This window comes from Meleagris gallopavo, chromosome 2 (assembly GCF_905368555.1).
Source record: "Meleagris gallopavo chromosome 2, MGAL_WU_HG_1.1, whole genome shotgun sequence".
Lineage (NCBI taxonomy): Eukaryota > Metazoa > Chordata > Aves > Galliformes > Phasianidae > Meleagris > Meleagris gallopavo.
This window is the reverse complement of record NC_139405.1, coordinates 82,689,566-82,707,831: the sequence shown is the minus strand read 5'-3', so window position 1 is coordinate 82,707,831 and position 18,266 is coordinate 82,689,566. Positions and strand designations below refer to the sequence as shown.

The 18,266-nt window shown below is 33.7% G+C and overlaps 1 protein-coding gene across 5 annotated transcripts in view; it reads left to right on the top strand.

Annotated features, from left to right (window-relative positions):
- ADGRB3 (adhesion G protein-coupled receptor B3) overlaps window positions 1-18,266 on the top strand; it is a 458,877-nt gene that overhangs the window by 202,074 nt on the left and 238,537 nt on the right. For all 5 annotated transcript variants that reach the window (XM_085217833.1, XM_085217831.1, XM_085217832.1 and 2 more), the window contains 5 exons: window positions 6,438-6,602; window positions 8,578-8,742; window positions 9,638-9,802; window positions 15,922-16,023; window positions 16,536-16,642. In XM_085217833.1, the coding sequence (XP_085073959.1) occupies window positions 6,438-6,602; window positions 8,578-8,742; window positions 9,638-9,802; window positions 15,922-16,023; window positions 16,536-16,642 (704 nt within the window). The remainder of the gene's footprint in view (window positions 1-6,437; window positions 6,603-8,577; window positions 8,743-9,637; window positions 9,803-15,921; window positions 16,024-16,535; window positions 16,643-18,266) is intronic.

Genomic DNA, 18,266 nt, shown 5'->3' with positions numbered 1-18,266 from the left:
ACATGATTTATCTAAGATGGGAAGGAAAAGGAAAGGCATATGGCCTGTGACTACATCCATTTTCCCTTGTTTCTGAAAAGGAAGAATGATATGCCTCCCTTCAGACAACAAAATTTGTCACCTCTTCTGTAAACCTTCATCTGAGCATCCTCAGATTATAGGGAAACTCACTCAATTTCTAAAGTAAACTGTACTGTCTCATACACATACCCTCTGAACTTTGTCTGAGTGAATAGCACCATGTGCAAGTAGATTCATGTTGCTATTATGTGTTGAAAAACATCCGAGAGGAGGTGCGTATGTGATCACCTCAGATTTTTTATATTAGCAGTATAAGCCTTTACAGAACACCTACAATTAAAAGCAACTTAAAATATTGTATCTATATAAGCCAACACTGTAGTAAGAACAGGTATCAGCACCAAATGTTTTATTATTCTAGTCTAGATGAGCAATTCACCTGGATTTTCTAATATTTCAGGGTAGAAAACTCCAGATGTGTCTGAATGTGACGTCTTTAAATTTTCCATAAAAAAAAGTGGCCACTAATAATTAAAGGATAGGCTACCTTGCAGTCTACTGGAGGTGAGATACTTTCCAAATAAAACTCTCAACTTGAAAGTATAAAAATAGGAAGTACAAAAAGAAAACTATAAATTAAAAGAACAAACTTTCCAAACAATCAAAGATGTAAAGACTGCTTTGAGGTTTCCTTTCATGTTTATACATAAAATATAAACATGAAAACATTTTCTAGCACTCTCAATGATATGCAGCTCTGCCTGCTTTCTTGTTCACTTAACATTACCCCAGAAGAGAAAAGGAGTTTAAATCACTTAATTTTACAGAATTTTATCTTAATTTTCTCCAGTAAGGAATACGAAAGTTTCATATCAAAACAACAAATATGTGTAACACAACAGCCAAGATAAGTATTCACAGTAATCTGGAAAAAAGTTAATTCCTAAAATTTGCATTGTCTAACAAATTAGCTCACACAAAAATAATGTTCCATATTTTTCAATCACAGAGGAGCTCTTTCCTCACATTCTGTTTCCAGAATTCAGTTTGAGCAGTGGGTACCAATTCTCACTGAATAACAGTGACATCGCCAAAATATTTTTAAGATCACCACACCTGATTCCTATAATCTTTGCATATCTCATGCTATGATAATACGTCTTCTAGGTATGTTATTTTACATAATTACAGTAGCCTTATTCATTTATACTGGTCTCTGTCTGGCTACAGGGGTTCTTGTGTGTGGCAGTGTGCAAGATTAGCAATTTAGAAGGATTCTTTACCTAGTCACAACTCCATTAAGTTTTCAAACATCCCTTTAATTATTATTATTATCCTCTGTCTTCATTATACTATATATTCTGTCTCAAAAGGTTGCATAATTCAGGATTATTCCTGACTCATACAGAAAGAAACACATAGTTTGTAGAGTCCTATAATTAAAACACAAATTTATCAGAAGAGTCCAAACATATGCATCTGTACACGGGAGATGTCCTTTGAATCTTGACTTGTACCACTCATTACACACAGCTTTCATTCTCAGTTAATACAGAAAGCTTTTACATCTTAGAGAGTAAATTAGAAGCAATATAAATACAAAAATAACAATACAACTTGCAACCTATACATACAAGATCTACTGGAGTGTATTCATTATATGTTTGTGTGAGTAGTAAAAATATGGCCATTTTGAGAGCTACGATAACATTTCCAAACAGCAAAACTGTCACTTCAAAATAAAGAATTATGCAGAGGGACCTTAGACTTCAACCATTTATCAACAAACTTCAAGAGAACTTGTTCAAATTGAAAATACTAATGAAAACCTGAAAGAGTGTTTTCATATATAGTCTTTATACACTCCCTTTAGCATCTACTGGGAATAGACATCACTGGATATTAGGGAATACCTGTGATCTCACTGTGCTCATAAATTTTGAGAATGGGATCCAACAGGTTCATTATTACACAACAGTAGGCTAGACCACAAAATGTTTTGCCTAAGTACATGAAGGCTATTTGATTCATCTTTATTCTTTTCAGTCTGCTGAGTACATGTATATATATAACACCTGTGTAATATTACCAAGAGTTAAACTAAAATCATGAAGGAGCTGTTGTTGACACAATTTTTCATTTATTTATATTTGTTCAAGACCAATAGTATTTCAGGGATGGGACCCCATTAGGTAATTCAGACAGTATCTTGGATTTAGGAGCCTTCTCGGAATGTGCAGTGTGGTAAGCAACGAAATATAGTTCATGTAACTTGTTTCTTTTGCAAGTAAGGGCATCTCAGTATCCAGTACTGCAGTGCTACTGATTCATTTTAGTTTACTATATAATTTCTAATGCATCTAAGATTTCAAGGAGAAAAAAAAATTGAGTTTCTATACCTGTAGATCATCTCAGTTAATTTTTTTTTCTCCTTCTTCATTGCCATCAACCACTTTCACTACAGAATTTAGCTGACGTTCAGAACTTTGATGATTATGAGTAAGGCAAAACACAACAGGAATAAGAATATTCTAAAACACTTCAAATATTTGTATGCTCAAAAGACTGTGCTAAGACTGCTGTATTCCCTTTATTTCTCAAAGCTTATGTTGCATATTTCCTTATATTCTGTGCCTGCATGGCTACACTTACAAAACTGTTTAAGGTTTTAAATCCTACAGCTTTATTGTTAGTAATCTATGCTCTGGAAGTTCAAGCTTTCACTTGAGAGTGGGAAAACAATAGTGAGGAAAATTTAGTTTTATAGTTAGAAAGAGGCACAGCAGAAATAGAACAGATGTATGGTTTAAACATGAAAGATATAGGGCAGGTTTCTGAAATTTTGTTGAGCTTATTTGCTACTAATTTAAGAAAAGTTTTGGAATAATTTAAGATGTACTAAAGAAGCAGAAACCATATCAGAAACTGTAGCATTTAAATTCATGCATGCAAATCCTCTAATATCTTTTTTTAAATCCTGTAATAATCGAGCATTGGCTTACATACAATTATTCAGTCATGTTGAAATATTTGTAACTTAAAACAAAAAACGTCAGTGGTCGTAGTATTGTTCCAATATCTGTTCTGTTTAAAGCTGAACAAATCATAAGCATTTAAACTCCAATTAAAAAAAATCCCCCAAAATATTCTTGTAGAATGAAGGCCAGCATGGCCTCACGCCTCCTCCCATCTCACAGAAATTCTGCATTGTGAACACCGTGGGTGTTCACTTAAACATGATTAGGTTCACAGAGTGGCAGAATGAAGGGAAAGATGCTCTGCAGTAATCCAAGCTCATTGTGCTAGCAATGTTTTTGACAGATAGGTTGGCAATAATTTGAGTATTTTTGTCCCAAATAATGAATCTTGCATCTGAAACTGTGTTATAGAAAACAGTAACTCCTCTGTGGGCCAGCTCTCCATCTGGTGTAATTTGGCATAGCTCATCTGGCTATAATTCATTCGATGTTATATGGTTTTTTGCATTTAAGGAATGATAGAAAAGAAAATGTAAGTGAAATATAAGGAAAAAAAAATTGTAAAGGTAAGAAATATAAAAGTAAAATGTTTTTTAAAGCTGATCTGGATGCATTGGATGTATTAATTCTCCTTGAGATTTCAGTGCTCGCATTGGCTGTTTACTCAGTGGTATGCCATCTCCATTCTTGAATTCATTAGTTATCTACCACTTTCAGATATATGAGCCTATACATACAATAGCATACTTTGAGGTTTTGATTTACCAATCAATTGTTTTCACAGAAGATGACTTAAGGTGCATCTCACTTGAAACTAGAAACTGATAGAATTTGGTGCAAGACTGCATCCACCCAAATGAGACATATTGTTTTGGCTTCTGGCTTCTGTTCATATCCAGAATCACAAAATAATTACTCCATGTTCCTGCTAACGTGTAATCACTCTTGCCAGAAGAGATATACAACCTCTTGTCTCAAGACAATAGTTTAAATGAGCCCTCAGCTTATGTTTTTTTCTGTTGTTATTGTTACCAGTTTTGAGTTGTTTTTGTGTTTTTTTTTCTAATTATTTTAAATGAAGACAACTAGCATAATATTTTGACAACATCAAAATAAAACTCCAAACTAAACATTAGATGTAAACTCATATGGACCCTAAAAAAATCTCAGTTTATATCTATATACTGTCTAATCTCTTTAATTTATTATTTTTACAGAACAATATTTCTATAATTAGTTTTTCATGGTTATGTTTCTTATTTTTATGAAGTTATTTTTAGTTTGAACTGGGCAACTTTTAATCAGACACTGTGGTATTAGTAAATTAAACTATTTTCCTGTTTTTTCTGACTACCATTTTTACTCCTATAAATGTTAGAGAAGACAAAACATAAGGGCTTATGTGCACATATAATCATAAACTTATTATTCTTAGGGAAGTTAGGTTTCCTGGTTTTGACAAAATGTCAAAGTTAATCAAGGTTTCTTAAATTACTAAAATCTATCATTTTGACAGGAAGTTGGAATGTTCCTGGGTGGTTGTTTGTTTTTGTTTTGTTTTGTTTTGTTTTGTTTGGCTTGTTTGTTTGTTTTGCAGATTGATGTGGTGTTTAAATTAAGAGAATTTTTATAAAGCTAGCCATGTGGGACATGAGATAATTATTCTACTTTTCAACCACTTGTATGCGACCAACTCAAAACCTTTAGCCCAGCTGAGCTGTTATCTAGTGAGTGAAAATTTTCACTGTATGAAGTTTAGTGTTTTCTATCAGGTACAATTTGTCTTCTGTTACCTAAAAAATATTTTATCTTAATGTTAAAATCTGAAATAACAATTTTCCTTAATTTTACTGAAATGCAGTAGAACATACCTGTATGAAGAATTGTCCTTGATCTTACTGAATGTTCTGGGATAACATACCAGAGAGCTGTACGTCCTTCCTATCTTGGCAACTGAATTCCACCTCAGGAAATTTTATTTTGATACATACAAGAAGAGAGTTTTATTTGTAGAAACGGTGCAGGTGATATGTGCCTTCAGGGCAAAGGAAACTATAAATGAGAAGTTCTCTCACAGTGATGAAAGAAATGTGAGGAAATCCAGAAAATCTATTTCTTTTGTAATGTGTCAAACCATTACCAATGATACACTGAGGTGTTGTACACCATTTCACCCTCTAGACACCATTCAAACAGACCGTGTTGCAGAAACACAGTTTTGTGATATCAACTCTAATGCTCAAACTGGGTACTAAGTCTCTGGATTTTTCCTAAATGTCTAGCATCAATAAAGTTTTCCTGTTCCCAAATGTAGCCTAATCAAAATCTGTGCAAATGTTTTTTTGTTTGTTTGTTTCTTTGTTTTGATTTTTGTTTTTGTTTTGTGTTCTATTTAGCAAGAATAAGTAAAGTGTGTTTTGCAGTATTTTCAATTTATAAAGAACCATTTTGCCAAATCATGATTAGAGTTTTCTTACAGGTACATATTTAATAACACTGTACTGAAGAACTTGCTGAATATTTAACTACCATTGTTTCTGAAAAGGGAATACACATGATATATAAGCTTAGAGGATGTTGTGTATTAGTTTCTCCTGCAATGGGAAAAAAAAAAAAAAAATAGAAAATGTGTAAATTGTATGTTTTTTTATATAAATTTTGTGAGTTACTTGTATATAAAAATATTTATATGTGTTTATAAATTGTGTTTATAAATTTATTATGTTTTCTGAAAGTATTTGAAGTTTATTGAGTCTACATCTTTTAAGATAGTGATGCATGCATTACTGTGTATGTTAAATCAATGAATATGTTCAAGTAACAATATATTGCAAATCTCTTTTGCTTATGTGCTCTAAGTATTTTTGAGGAAGATAATCAAGTACATGTGCTGCCATTTTTCCTGGTGAATATAAACATGTGAAACAGTTGTAAGAGCCCTAGTTTTCATGGTAACATTGTTGCAGTTATCAATTTATTTTCAAAATAGAATTTAATCCTGTTTCCTTCAAGTTTTTAGTCTTAAACTGAGATCTAGAGGGTATGCCTGGTTTTCACAAAAACTAGTCTCCTGAAAATCAGGGCTATTATACATATCAGGTCATGCACCAGAAAATAATAAACAGTTTGTGAAAAGGGAAGACAGCTTTCTAAGAAGAATGAAAGAAAAGAAAACGTGAGTGAGATTAGTGGAAAGATTAGAAATAATGGTTCCCAAATTAAGTATAATTTAATGTAAATAAGAGTTTGTAATTGATATATATATATATATTTTTTTTTAACGGAAGAATAATTTATCAGCAGTAGAGATTACCTTTGTACCAATTACCTTGAATTTGGCAAAATAATTCCCTTTTACAATATTGATCCTGCTTAATTTGAAATCCTTCTGTTACTTGTGTGTCTGTTTCTGGTTAAAATTCCTTTGGTTTATTGCAGTACATGGCGTTTGGGAGGAATGGTCACCTTGGAGTTTGTGTTCATTCACATGTGGTCGAGGCCAAAGAACTAGGACAAGGTCATGTATACCTCCCCAGTATGGGGGAAGATCATGTGATGGACCTGAAACACAACACAAACCGTGCAATATTGCACTCTGCCCTGGTGAGCTTATATAGCAACTCTATGCTTTGTTACAGTGCGTTCAATGTGAGTTGTTTGTAATTTCTTTGATTATCCTTTGTGCTCACACACAAACTTGAAAAAAAAGGGATACAAAGTGAGTAGGATGGGTAGTCTGGCCAGTAACTTCGACTATAGTGGTCCAAATGATCACTGCAGATCACAGCTACAGCTTTGTTTAATTCTGGTGAACAAAACATACTGCAGTACTTTTTTTTTTTTCTTTTTTTTTTTTTGAAAAATTTTAGTCTTGCATGCAGGTGCAAAAAGTGTGATTTAATCTAGTTTTTAGCCAAATTGGTAGCTGTGCAATTTCACTTGAGCCTACACAAAAGTAATTAACATGATATATGAGCATGAGGCAAAATTGACAAGAAAAATGCCAAATAAAACTAGCAGAGAATAAATTAACGTATTCAGTTCACTTCAGTATTGAAAAAAAAGGCATTACTTATAATTCGATAAAATCGAGATGCATCTCATAATTCTGGATTTTGAACAGTCATCTGTACATTACTGGCTTTCACCATAGGAAGTATGTTTTCCACTTTGCTGTAATATGAATATTCAATTTTATAAAGAAATCTTCACGTTAAATTTGTTAGCCTCATAGCAGTATTTCAGAAATTGAAAGTTCACATACTTTTTGTTCCTTAAGATAAGATCTGTGAAATATACACAAGAAGTCACAGAATGAGTTTTTTCCAAGGACACTGTAATGATGGATTTGATCTTTCCTACCCTAAATAATGCTATAAGGCAATGAATAAACTGAAGAGAGTGCACTGAAATGTAATTTTCATAATATTTTCCTCTTCACATAAAACTTTAATGATTAATGAATGCAACTAGCTTCCATGTTTGGAAAGAATTCTGCTGAATTGGAAAAAATTTCTGCTGAAGAAATTATCAGGCTGTAGCTTCACAGCTTGAGAGGCATCTGCATTGAGAAATGGTTCACAACCAACTAGGCACTGCATAAAATATTTAATATAGAACTTCAGGAAATAAACAAAACAGAAAAACAAAAAAGCTTTAAATGCCACTTCTTTTAATTCACTGGTCTCTGAGATCTTGGGTACCAGAGATACATTCAACTATTATCTTTGATATAAAAAGAGTAAAATTGTTCATCTCCTTATTTCTCTGAACACAGGTGCACCTATATTTTTAAAATGTTATCCCATTATCCGTTATTAAAAAAAGTGTACATTTTCACTTATATGGGAAATCGGTTTATGTTTTTAGTTATTTTGCATTTTAATATTTTATTTCGATCAATAAAATTTCTGATGTAAGAAATTAAAAATAACAACCATGGAAGGCTATTTCTGATCTACATTTTCTCTCAAAAAACTGTTGTATGGTTTACCTGAGAAGGAGGCTCAATGATAAAAATAAATTAATTATAAATGTAGAGAACAGAGTCTGTGTGTCAGGCAATGTGGTCATTCCTATTCAGCTAACAGAGTTAATTTTACAATTAGGACTGAGAATCTCATAAGATGATTTATGTGAGTGACAGCTGTGGCTGTACAGAATCACTTTTAAGGGCTCAGGGCTTATGTGATACAAGATTGGTCCCCACTCTTGCCTTAAAAGACAAGTCCTTTAAATAAGATCTTGTTTTAGAGAAAAAGAAAACTTTCAAATTGTGTAGTTTATGAGCAAAGTCATAATTCGTCCTTTGTTATATCAGTGTAAAATCTGAAGAGATGAAAAGGAGGAAATGAGAACATAAAAAGGAAAAAGGAAAAGGAAAATAATTTCAAATTATTTTAAAGTAGCTCACAACAAGATCTGTATTTGACTATTGTAAGTCAAGTTCCTTCTGGCTCAGCCCAAAGAGCTGTGTTTATCCAGGATGATATCCCTACGTTAGAACAAACCTGTGAAGCCTTGCATTGCTTTGGTAGTAACTTTGTTGTGTCCATCTCTTTTGTGCCTGCTGTGACAGTGGATGGACAGTGGCAGGAGTGGAGCCCATGGAGCCAGTGCTCAGTGACCTGCTCCAACGGCACCCAGCAGCGAAGCCGGCAGTGCACAGCAGCGGCCCATGGTGGCTCTGAATGCAGGGGGCCCTGGGCTGAGAGCCGGGAGTGCTATAACCCTGAGTGCACAGGTAAGTGCTTGCTTGCCCTATTGTGGCTAATGGAGGAGGAGGGAGAAGGGCCGGACCCACCCATGGCTCTAAGTTTGGGGCTGCTGCCATTCAGGCAGGCTTCTGGGCCACCACAGTCCTCAGCAGGCTGTGAAAGAGCAGAGCAGCCTCTCCAGAGGGGGAGCTGAGGCCAGGCTTATTTTTAATTTGATGAGCCACCTGGAGATAAAAGAGAATGCATCCGCAAAAGGCTGTGTGACACGCTGCATAGCTGCTTTTCAGTTTTACCATTTAAAACAGTTTGAGAAAGAACTGTTTGAGGACTAAAATATTTAATAAAGTGTCTCAAGAACCTAAAAAATGAATATGCATAAACTGATTCTCTCTTGCTCTAAAACTGCATGTATTCATGATTTTCTGGTAGTATAAAAGCAGCTTTTCAAGGTGATTGAATTGCACATATTTCTACTTGTAAGCCTCATTTGCCCTGTCAGATCATATAAAATTCTGCTTCTAAAATATCGTTTGCAAGAATGTATTTAGTTTACTTAAATGATACTTATGCATATTGCAAATGTGTGTTTTTATGTGTGCCGCTAGTACAGCGCCATACAAGTGCATATAAAATACAAAAATGTGACAATGTGTGTTTTGCAGTCTAACACAGAGTGAAAGTGCACCTTTTTTTTAAAAAAAAAAATTATTTTATATTGGGAGACAAGTCATTTAGATAACAAACCCATTTTCAGCAGCCAGGTAGAGGCCATCTTTAGAGGTGCCATGGCCATTAAATATCACTATTTGTCATTATTACTTAATTCTATTTGTGGGGTTTTTTTTCTGCTTAAGTAAAGAATAACCTAATTCCTTTATTACTGTAATTTTGTCATCACTGTAATTATACTTTTCCCAATAGCAAATGGCCAGTGGAACCAGTGGGGCCACTGGAGTGGATGTTCCAAATCCTGCGATGGTGGCTGGGAGAGGCGAATAAGGATCTGTCAGGGGGCTGCTGTGACTGGGCAGCAATGTGAAGGAACTGGAGAGGAAGTTAGACGGTGCAGTGAACAGAGATGTCCCGGTGAGAACCAAATATAATCACTGTTATTACCTACACTGTAGTATGTCTTACTTTAATGGATGTATTTAGGAGAGGCAAGATCAATATCCATAGAGCAATAGTCCTAAAAAGCCATATCTGGCCTTGCTTCAGGCAAACCACTACTGTTTTTCTCGGATGTAGCTAAGTGTAAACTAGTCCAATGGATGTAAGATCAATGCAGTAGCTTTGCAATAAATTGTGATACTATAATATATAAATGTATCAGAAAAATATTTTATTGCATAGACACCTGTAAATTGGGATAAATTATTGTTTGCTACAGAAATTATCTCCTAATGCATTGATATGAGTATATTAGGTATGGTTTTATAAATCATGGAATTATTTTTATCCCGTGTACAACAGACCTCAGTGTTAAATATTTAGTGAAAATTACTGTGCAGTAAAGATCAGAGAAAAACAATGAACATTACTTCTATGTACAGAATGAATGAATACATAAGTGACGTTTTGTAAAAGTGGAAGTCATATAACACTAAAAAGGCATTTTTTCTGCTTTAATATAATGCTTAAATGTGTTTATTTGCAGCACTTTTACTTTGTCCTCACAACTGATGTAAGTCTTTCTAAAACAAAGCTAATAAAAGTGTACATTTTAGCTCCTACAAAAGTCATGAATAAATAAAAACACTGGATGAGTATGAATACACTTATCTGTGAAGAGACCTTTTCCTAAAGAAAAAGAATGCCTTGTTATATAGGTAGATGACAATGAAACAAGTCGCAAGTAGTATAGGATGACATAGACATTCACTTGGGAAATCATGGGCTCTAAACTTTGAGGCTGGGAAGCCTCAAAATGTATCCAGCAGTCTCCACTTCATATTTAGATGGCTATGTGCTGGGGACAGAAAGGTCTAAATGGAAAAGTAGCTTTGGGCCAGGAAGCAGGAAGTATATCTGATGTGAATTTTATGTTATTGAGCCCATTTATTTATAGACAGCGTGTTTATCCATTGACAACCAAAGAACAGTTGTCAAGATATCTTCAGTAGAGTACTACAATGCATTTGAAGAACACTGCAAGGATTATCTTTGTTGATGAAAATACAGTACTGTGCTGGTGAAGTTTACCAGCTTTTAATTCTGCAGTGATCTCTTTAGCTTTAATAAAGCATACATTATTCAAAAAAAAAAGCAGAAAAAAATAAATAGAATTTATATTGGATTCCTAAATAAATTATACTTTTCATATTTACAAATTTCCGTAGTAAATGTAGACTTCCCCTAAACAAGCACTGCACTAAGAGAACATTATTGTGAATGTTCTCAATAAAAAGACATTCGGATAAACCAGTTTCTTCTTATGAAACCAACCTTGAAATTGTTTGTGTATTTAAAAGCAAGACCATGCTGCTACAATCCAGTTTTCAAAGGTTGCCACCTGCTGTTAATAAAATATTTTACAAATGTTTTTACAAGTCAAATGCAGACAGAGCATTATTTGCCATTTTCTATATTTATTTATTAAACTGATTATTTCCAGATTAGAGCCAGTACGCTTAGAGAAACCATAATAACCTAAAGTACATTTTGACTGGTTATACTTCTGCAGAAGACTGTATGTGAATAACAGATTTAATTTGTTTATTTCTAGACTTATGTTTCCTAAGACATCTCCATGGCTAATTTACCAGAACTTTTCTAAAAAACAAAGTGATAGAAAAATTTATTTTTGAATAAACATGAAGCAAAACTGATAAGATACAAAGTTGATGAAAAGTTACTTTTGTTTCACTGATTTCTTTTTATGTGTAAGTTTCTGAAGTTTCTAAATTTTATATATTGCTGACTTATAATGGTGTAAGTAAAAGAAGATTAAAACCTTTTCCTATTATGCTGTTACAGTTAATAAGTTGTATTTCAAACAGAGCTGTTCACTTGACTAACTAAAAATTTTGAGTGAATGTTGTTTATCTGTGATCTGCACCATCTGAACGTTGTTCAAGATTTTCTTCATAGTTGATCAGTGATTATCTTCAAGTGGTTCTGGCAGGGACTGAATTATATCAGGAATTTCTAGAAGCTCGATAAAATCAGCACTAAGATAGGCAGGCTCATAACTTTACTTGGAAGCAAGTTTCTGGGTTGGCTTTGTTTGTAGGCACACACTGAGCATCTTCCTTTGGGAATGGTTTATATTCACAATTATTCATTTTAAAACTATGATTATTTCTTACTGTACAAAAAACTGTACATACTGTGACTTCAGTCATTGCTCCTTTGTAGTATCTCAAATATCTAAAGTTGTATTTCACTCCTAACAGGTCGGCAGCATTAAGGATTTAAAGAATCCCTTTGTGAAGGATAAAATAATTAACAAATATAAGAAAGAAAAAACATACTGGACTTCTTAGGCAGCTAGTTGAGCAAGAATCATTGGAAACCTTAATACAGGATGAGCAAATCGTAGGACATTTGATGAACAAGATGGACAAAATCTGTCCTATAGGAATAAAAGAAATAGCTAGCTAGCAACAGGAATTGCAACCACAGGAATTGCAACCCATGTCATGGCAGGCTGATGAGAAGCTTTTTGAAAAGAAAAAAAAAAAAAAAAAAAAAGTAAATTCTATCAAATCAATAAGTAAAAATTAAAGGACATGAGAGAGCAGAGAGTAAAGTACCAGATTAATCAGGAAAAAAGACTTCTGTATCAACAAGAGTTCTCCTGCAAATTCATTTTTATAAAAGCAGGACCATGTTCTTATAACAATTAAAAGAATATCTTAGGTTCCAGTGATATACTACCCATTTCCAGAAATACTTAATTCCATAAGACAGAATTCCATAGTAATAACGCATGTTCCAATACTTATGATTTTCCTAGATTATACTCAGAACTGAACTTCAGTATTTTTCTCATCAGCCTGTTGTCAGTTGTAGAAGATGTAGGATGTAGAAGATGTAGGAATAGTTTTGATTTAAGTGTTAATGGAAAAAATTACATATCACCTTGTTTGCTAACAAAAAGTAATAGTGCAAATTGCTGCAAAAGCCAAGGTAATGATTTTGTACTGAAGGTGGTACATTTCTCCAGAAGCAGTGCTTGCTAGAAGTGATAGAATGTGAGAAATGGGAAGATTCAAGTAATTGTCAACAAGTAAATAATAAAATTAGACCTTTGGACACATTACAACTCTACTTTACAAGATGGTCAAAAGCTTTTTCTGTTTCTTTGTTAATTTTACCTGTGGCACTGAATTAGGATCCAAGAGTTCTAGCTCTACTGCATGTCTCTGGCTAAACCCCTTCACCCTTTTGTCACTTTTTCCCATTTATGTTAGCTTCTTAGGTAGATTGTAAAGTCTGTAAGGTTATGTGTGTTGCTTGCTCTGTAGTACAGCAGCTTTTTCAGATTTGGTTTGATTGCCTCTTGGAGGTGTGTGTCCTCTCACTGGCAATGTTAGAGGAGGACTATGCTTCTAGACTGTTGACTTTGTTAAGCTTTGTTGTGCTTAGATAAGATTAAATCAGGCCTATCACTGCATAACAGGGAGGGTAAAACAGGGTAAATTTGAGTACATGTTCTGCATGGGAAGAGGCTGCTGAATCACATTGTCAGTGAAAGAGAGATCTGCTTTTTATTTGCCAGCCTTAGCAAATTTACCTAGGTATGTGCTGTTTGCTTCTGAATTTTAGCAATGCTATATGATTTTCTACAGCTAACTCCCATTTTTTTCTGTGGGTGTGCTATGAATTAATTGTGCCAAAGTTTCAAAAGTACTCGAACTACCAGAGCCAGCAGGACCAGTGAAGCTTTTTAACTTAGATACAGTACCACTCAAATGTAACTGTAATGTCACCATGTGCAACTTGGGTTGAAGAACCGCAGATGCTTTAATGTGGGTGGATGTCTGATTGGTAAGCTCTGCCAAATGTACTTCAGTTTAGGAAAGAACTGGTTTGCTTTTTATTTGCACCATTCCCTGATGTAAAGTGTTTTATACATTGTGTTGAAAGGCATCTAGCTGCATAGCACAAAGTCAACAAGTGTCTAGGAAAATTTGTTTGCCTGGGCTCAGTTACATCTCTAACTTGTTCCTGCATCTCTCTCCAGATAACTCTGAATCTTGGAAATGCTTTTTACTTTGAACACAAAACACAGGTACACAGGTTATCTCTGACACTAAGATCAAGTTTAAATGTAATTTTGAGTTTTGAAAAATCTTGTAAAAACACACAAGAACCACTCTGCTAAGCAGATAGATGGAAAACCTCTTGTATTGTTGGTGACTTGCTAACATAAAACAGAGCATATAGAATATGTAAGCATAAGTATATATGCATGTATATGGTATTTTCAGGAAGGAAAAAAAACCTCTAAACTGTATTTGTAGAGAAGTAAGATTTTTAGGTCTCAGAATCAACTCTGTGAATCAGAATCTGTCAGCTCAGAATCAGGAAGTGTTCTTAGTGAAAACGCCATGCCTGGAATGGCCAAAGCTAAATGACAGATATTCTTCTCAAAGAGCTCTAAGTATTAACACATTTATGTAATTTATAATATTACTTCTGCATTATATTAATCTTATGTAACACAAAACAGAACTTTACTTTTATTTGTAAGATTATAACAGGATAGTAATTGCATTTGTCACCAAATGGCTCATGTTTGTCAAAGTCTGACTTTTACCATTGTAGCTCTGGCTTCATGCATCCCCTTTTTAGACATATCTGAAGCTGTCGGTATTTTAAATTATAACCATATTCTACCTATATTCTAGAATATAATCAACTTGCTTTGGATTTTGACATTAATGGATATCGTGCATTTTTAGCAGCACAATCTGTCTTGATTTACAATTCAAGAATGCTGATGGTAAGGCAATTTTAGCAGGCAATTTTTCTGCCCAAGTGTGATTCATATTAGCATTTCTGAGCCATCTGCAAGGTATTCTTTGTCATTTATTGAGAGAAGGTACAGCTTTGTGCAAAAGACTGTTCTCTTCCCTCCCTCACCTCAGTTTTCTGTCAGTAGAAGTGCAAAACAGGGACAGTTTTACAGCATAGCCAATTCGATGGGTAAAACCTGGAGTCTGTTTCTGTCTCTGCTAGAGATTTCCCATGTAACCATGAGTGAATCACTGAATTGCTTTCTTCCTTTTCACTCCATCTGTAAAATAGTGACAGTAATTCCTTTTTTTCCTTCCTTTTTCTCTTCTGTTTTAGGGTTACAATTCTCCTGAAATACATATAATGATACTTTTAAATAACTAATGCTTTTTTTTCTCTGCTGAATTTGTAATGATCTCAACAACTGGTATTTGTCAATGCTTTACGTTGTGATGTGACTTCAGCCACATATTTGCTGTGTTGATCTAAATAGCTCAAAGATCATAAACTGGGAATATACAATAAAAAATACAAAGAGTGAAAGTAATCTGTTAGTCAAAACCATGTGAAAATAACACTGCAATTGTAAAAGTTTCTTCTTCTCTGTGTAGTTCTGTTACTATGGAAATGTGAAAATATTTTCCCCTTTTAATGATACTGCAATAAGCAATGAAAGTTCATATTGTTTTATAGCCAGTCATTGAGTTCCCTTTTTAATTACTAACTTTCAATGAAATACATTTCAAAGAAATAACTTCATTTTTGGACTTCAAAATGTATGGCTCTTATCTGACACCATTAACACATGTAGAGTTTAGACTGTAAATTTAGAACTGATTCTTTCGCATATATTTTAAGTGTTAGAAAAATAGTTAAAAATCTTAGTGTAAGATAGACTTTGCAGTTTATAACCACTTAATTGTCACCTTCTTGTAGACAACATTATTGATCAAAATAGAGAAAAGGAAGAGATTCAAACATATTAACATTGCAGATGCCATCAAAAGAGTGTATGTTGGAGACAATAGGGGCACAGACTGTGAAATAATGACCATCAAAAAGACAATTGTTATCCAAAAATTTCTGTACCATTTTTATGTTTCATTCTCAAAATGATACCAAAAGCTGTTACTATATACATCTCAGGAAGAATTAGTACAAGATGGAAAACCTACATTTCTGATGGAAAATGTCTCTTTTACATTAATTTTTATTGTAAAATTCTCATTTCTAAATGACAGCACCTTATGAAATATGTCCTGAAGACTATTTGATGTCAATGGTGTGGAAAAGGACCCCAGCTGGGGACCTGGCATTCAATCGATGTCCTCTCAATGCCACAGGTATGGTATTACTTTGAAATTACACAATAACAGAAAGGGAAAAATCATTGTTTTATGTTTTAGAAATAAGCACTAGACATACACATATGTGTATGTCTATATCTGTGAATATATATATCTCACATATTTACATATGCATATATTTGCATATAGAATATACATAAAATATACCATGTCTCATAGTGTACATTTATGGGACTGTGATGTACATATATGCATTATAGACAGAGACAGAAAGGTGACAAATCAATCTGATAAAACCTATCAGGCAAATTTATGAAAATGAAGCAAAACATAAACATCTTTTTAATTAACAAAACAGTGCTAAATACCCACAAAGTGAATTGAAATGTGTTTCAGAATCTTGTAGTACTCTCTATATGCTGATGATCATTGTATGAAATTGTGTCTGTGTGTATGCTCTTAAAATAACAGAGAATGTAATATAAATATACTTCATTCTTTCCAATTGCTCTCAGTATATAAATATTTTCTTTCTTTGTGACTTACAGGCACCACTAGCAGACGCTGCTCTCTCAGTGTTCATGGAGTGGCCTTCTGGGAACATCCGAGTTTTGCTAGATGCATATCAAATGAGTACAGACACTTGCAGCATTCAGTAGGTGCAAAGCCAGCTTTAGTACTTGCTCTGTTTATTCATTACTAATCATTCATTTGAAAAGAAACTTACCTGTTTACTCTCAAGTAAGATTTCTGATGAGAAACATCAGAAGGAAAACAGACCTGAGAAAGAAACATTTCTATTCATGTATTTAGATCTGATGTATTACTGGTGCTTGTGTGAAAGATGTTTTATCTTACTGTGGTAATGGAAAAATGATTCAGATTTCCTTCTTCTGTGCCCACTATGAAAAACTTTTACAGGGGTCAGAAAGTAAGACACATATTTTGGTTTATTAGAAAATGAGATGTGAATAACTGAGATTTACTGGAAGAGCAGCCTGCTGAGTAACTTTATAGTGCCTTGAATTCTTTAATTGCACACTAGGAAGTCAGAAATGATATTTCTTCCTGATATCAAATATAGAACTTCACCTTCAAATGTAACAAACAAAAATGATTATAGGTTGAAGTTGTAATGTCTTAGAAAAAGTAAAGTTAATCTAGATGAAGAAATATATATTTTTTAGAATGCTTAACAGAAATTTTCTTTGTTAAGATATATGCTACATACTATTATATACAGTTTGGTATCTCTGAATGTCTCTTCCAACTGAACTGTTCTATATACTGCTGAGATATGCTTATATCCAAGTATATGCAATAAGCACATGCTTATATGCAATATGTTACATTATAAATATACTACTCTGGTATGTGCTAGTTACAGTGGTTACATTATTTCCATAGTCAGGCATTCTGCACTTCATTTCTGAGGAAAGAGTTCATTTGAAATTCTCACAAACAATTGGTTTTGCTTGTGCAATATGTTTTTTTTTCTGACTTTCTTATTATTCTGCCATTAATCATTCAGTACATAGGCAACAATATAGCTCTGTGCTTCATAGTTTCCCAGTCTCTGAGCCAAGTGCAACACTTAGGTGGTATTTTTAAAAATCCTCAGTGGACTGAAAAGTAGTAAGCCAGTGATTGTTCCCCAAATTTAAGTTTCATGGTGTTGATCCTATTTCCACTGTTTCTGTATTGATTTTCAGACTTCAGATAATATTGCTGGAAATAATTCTCAGGCAACTCAAACAATGGGAATTACTTTTTCATGTTATTTATTGGTATGACTTACCTGGCTTGCTTTTGGTGAGACACTGGTATTTTTTGAAGAGCTGCAGGTCTGCCTGGCAGAAAGGGATCATCACTGAACAACAACAACAAAAAAAACCCCACAGTTATATCCTAGATCAGTTATATCTATTCTTCTGTATTTCCTTTTTGAATATGATTTAAATATGATTATACGATACTGTGAAATAATCTTTTGAAAAGAACATTCAAAAATAGCTAAAGCTTCTTTAAAATTACGCAAGCATCTAAACACCATCTTATTCCTACACAACATTTCAGACTTATTTTCAGTTTATATACATACAATTTAAAGGGAAAAAAAAAGACTTTTGCATTTGGAAGTGGCTCAAAAGCAAATCTGCTTGTCATACACCTTGCTGCTTCTCAAAGTGAACAGCACAACATATTTAAAAGATCATAGAAATTCAAGGACCTATTAGATGACTGGTCTGCAAATGTAGGCTTTTCCTCATAAGATACAT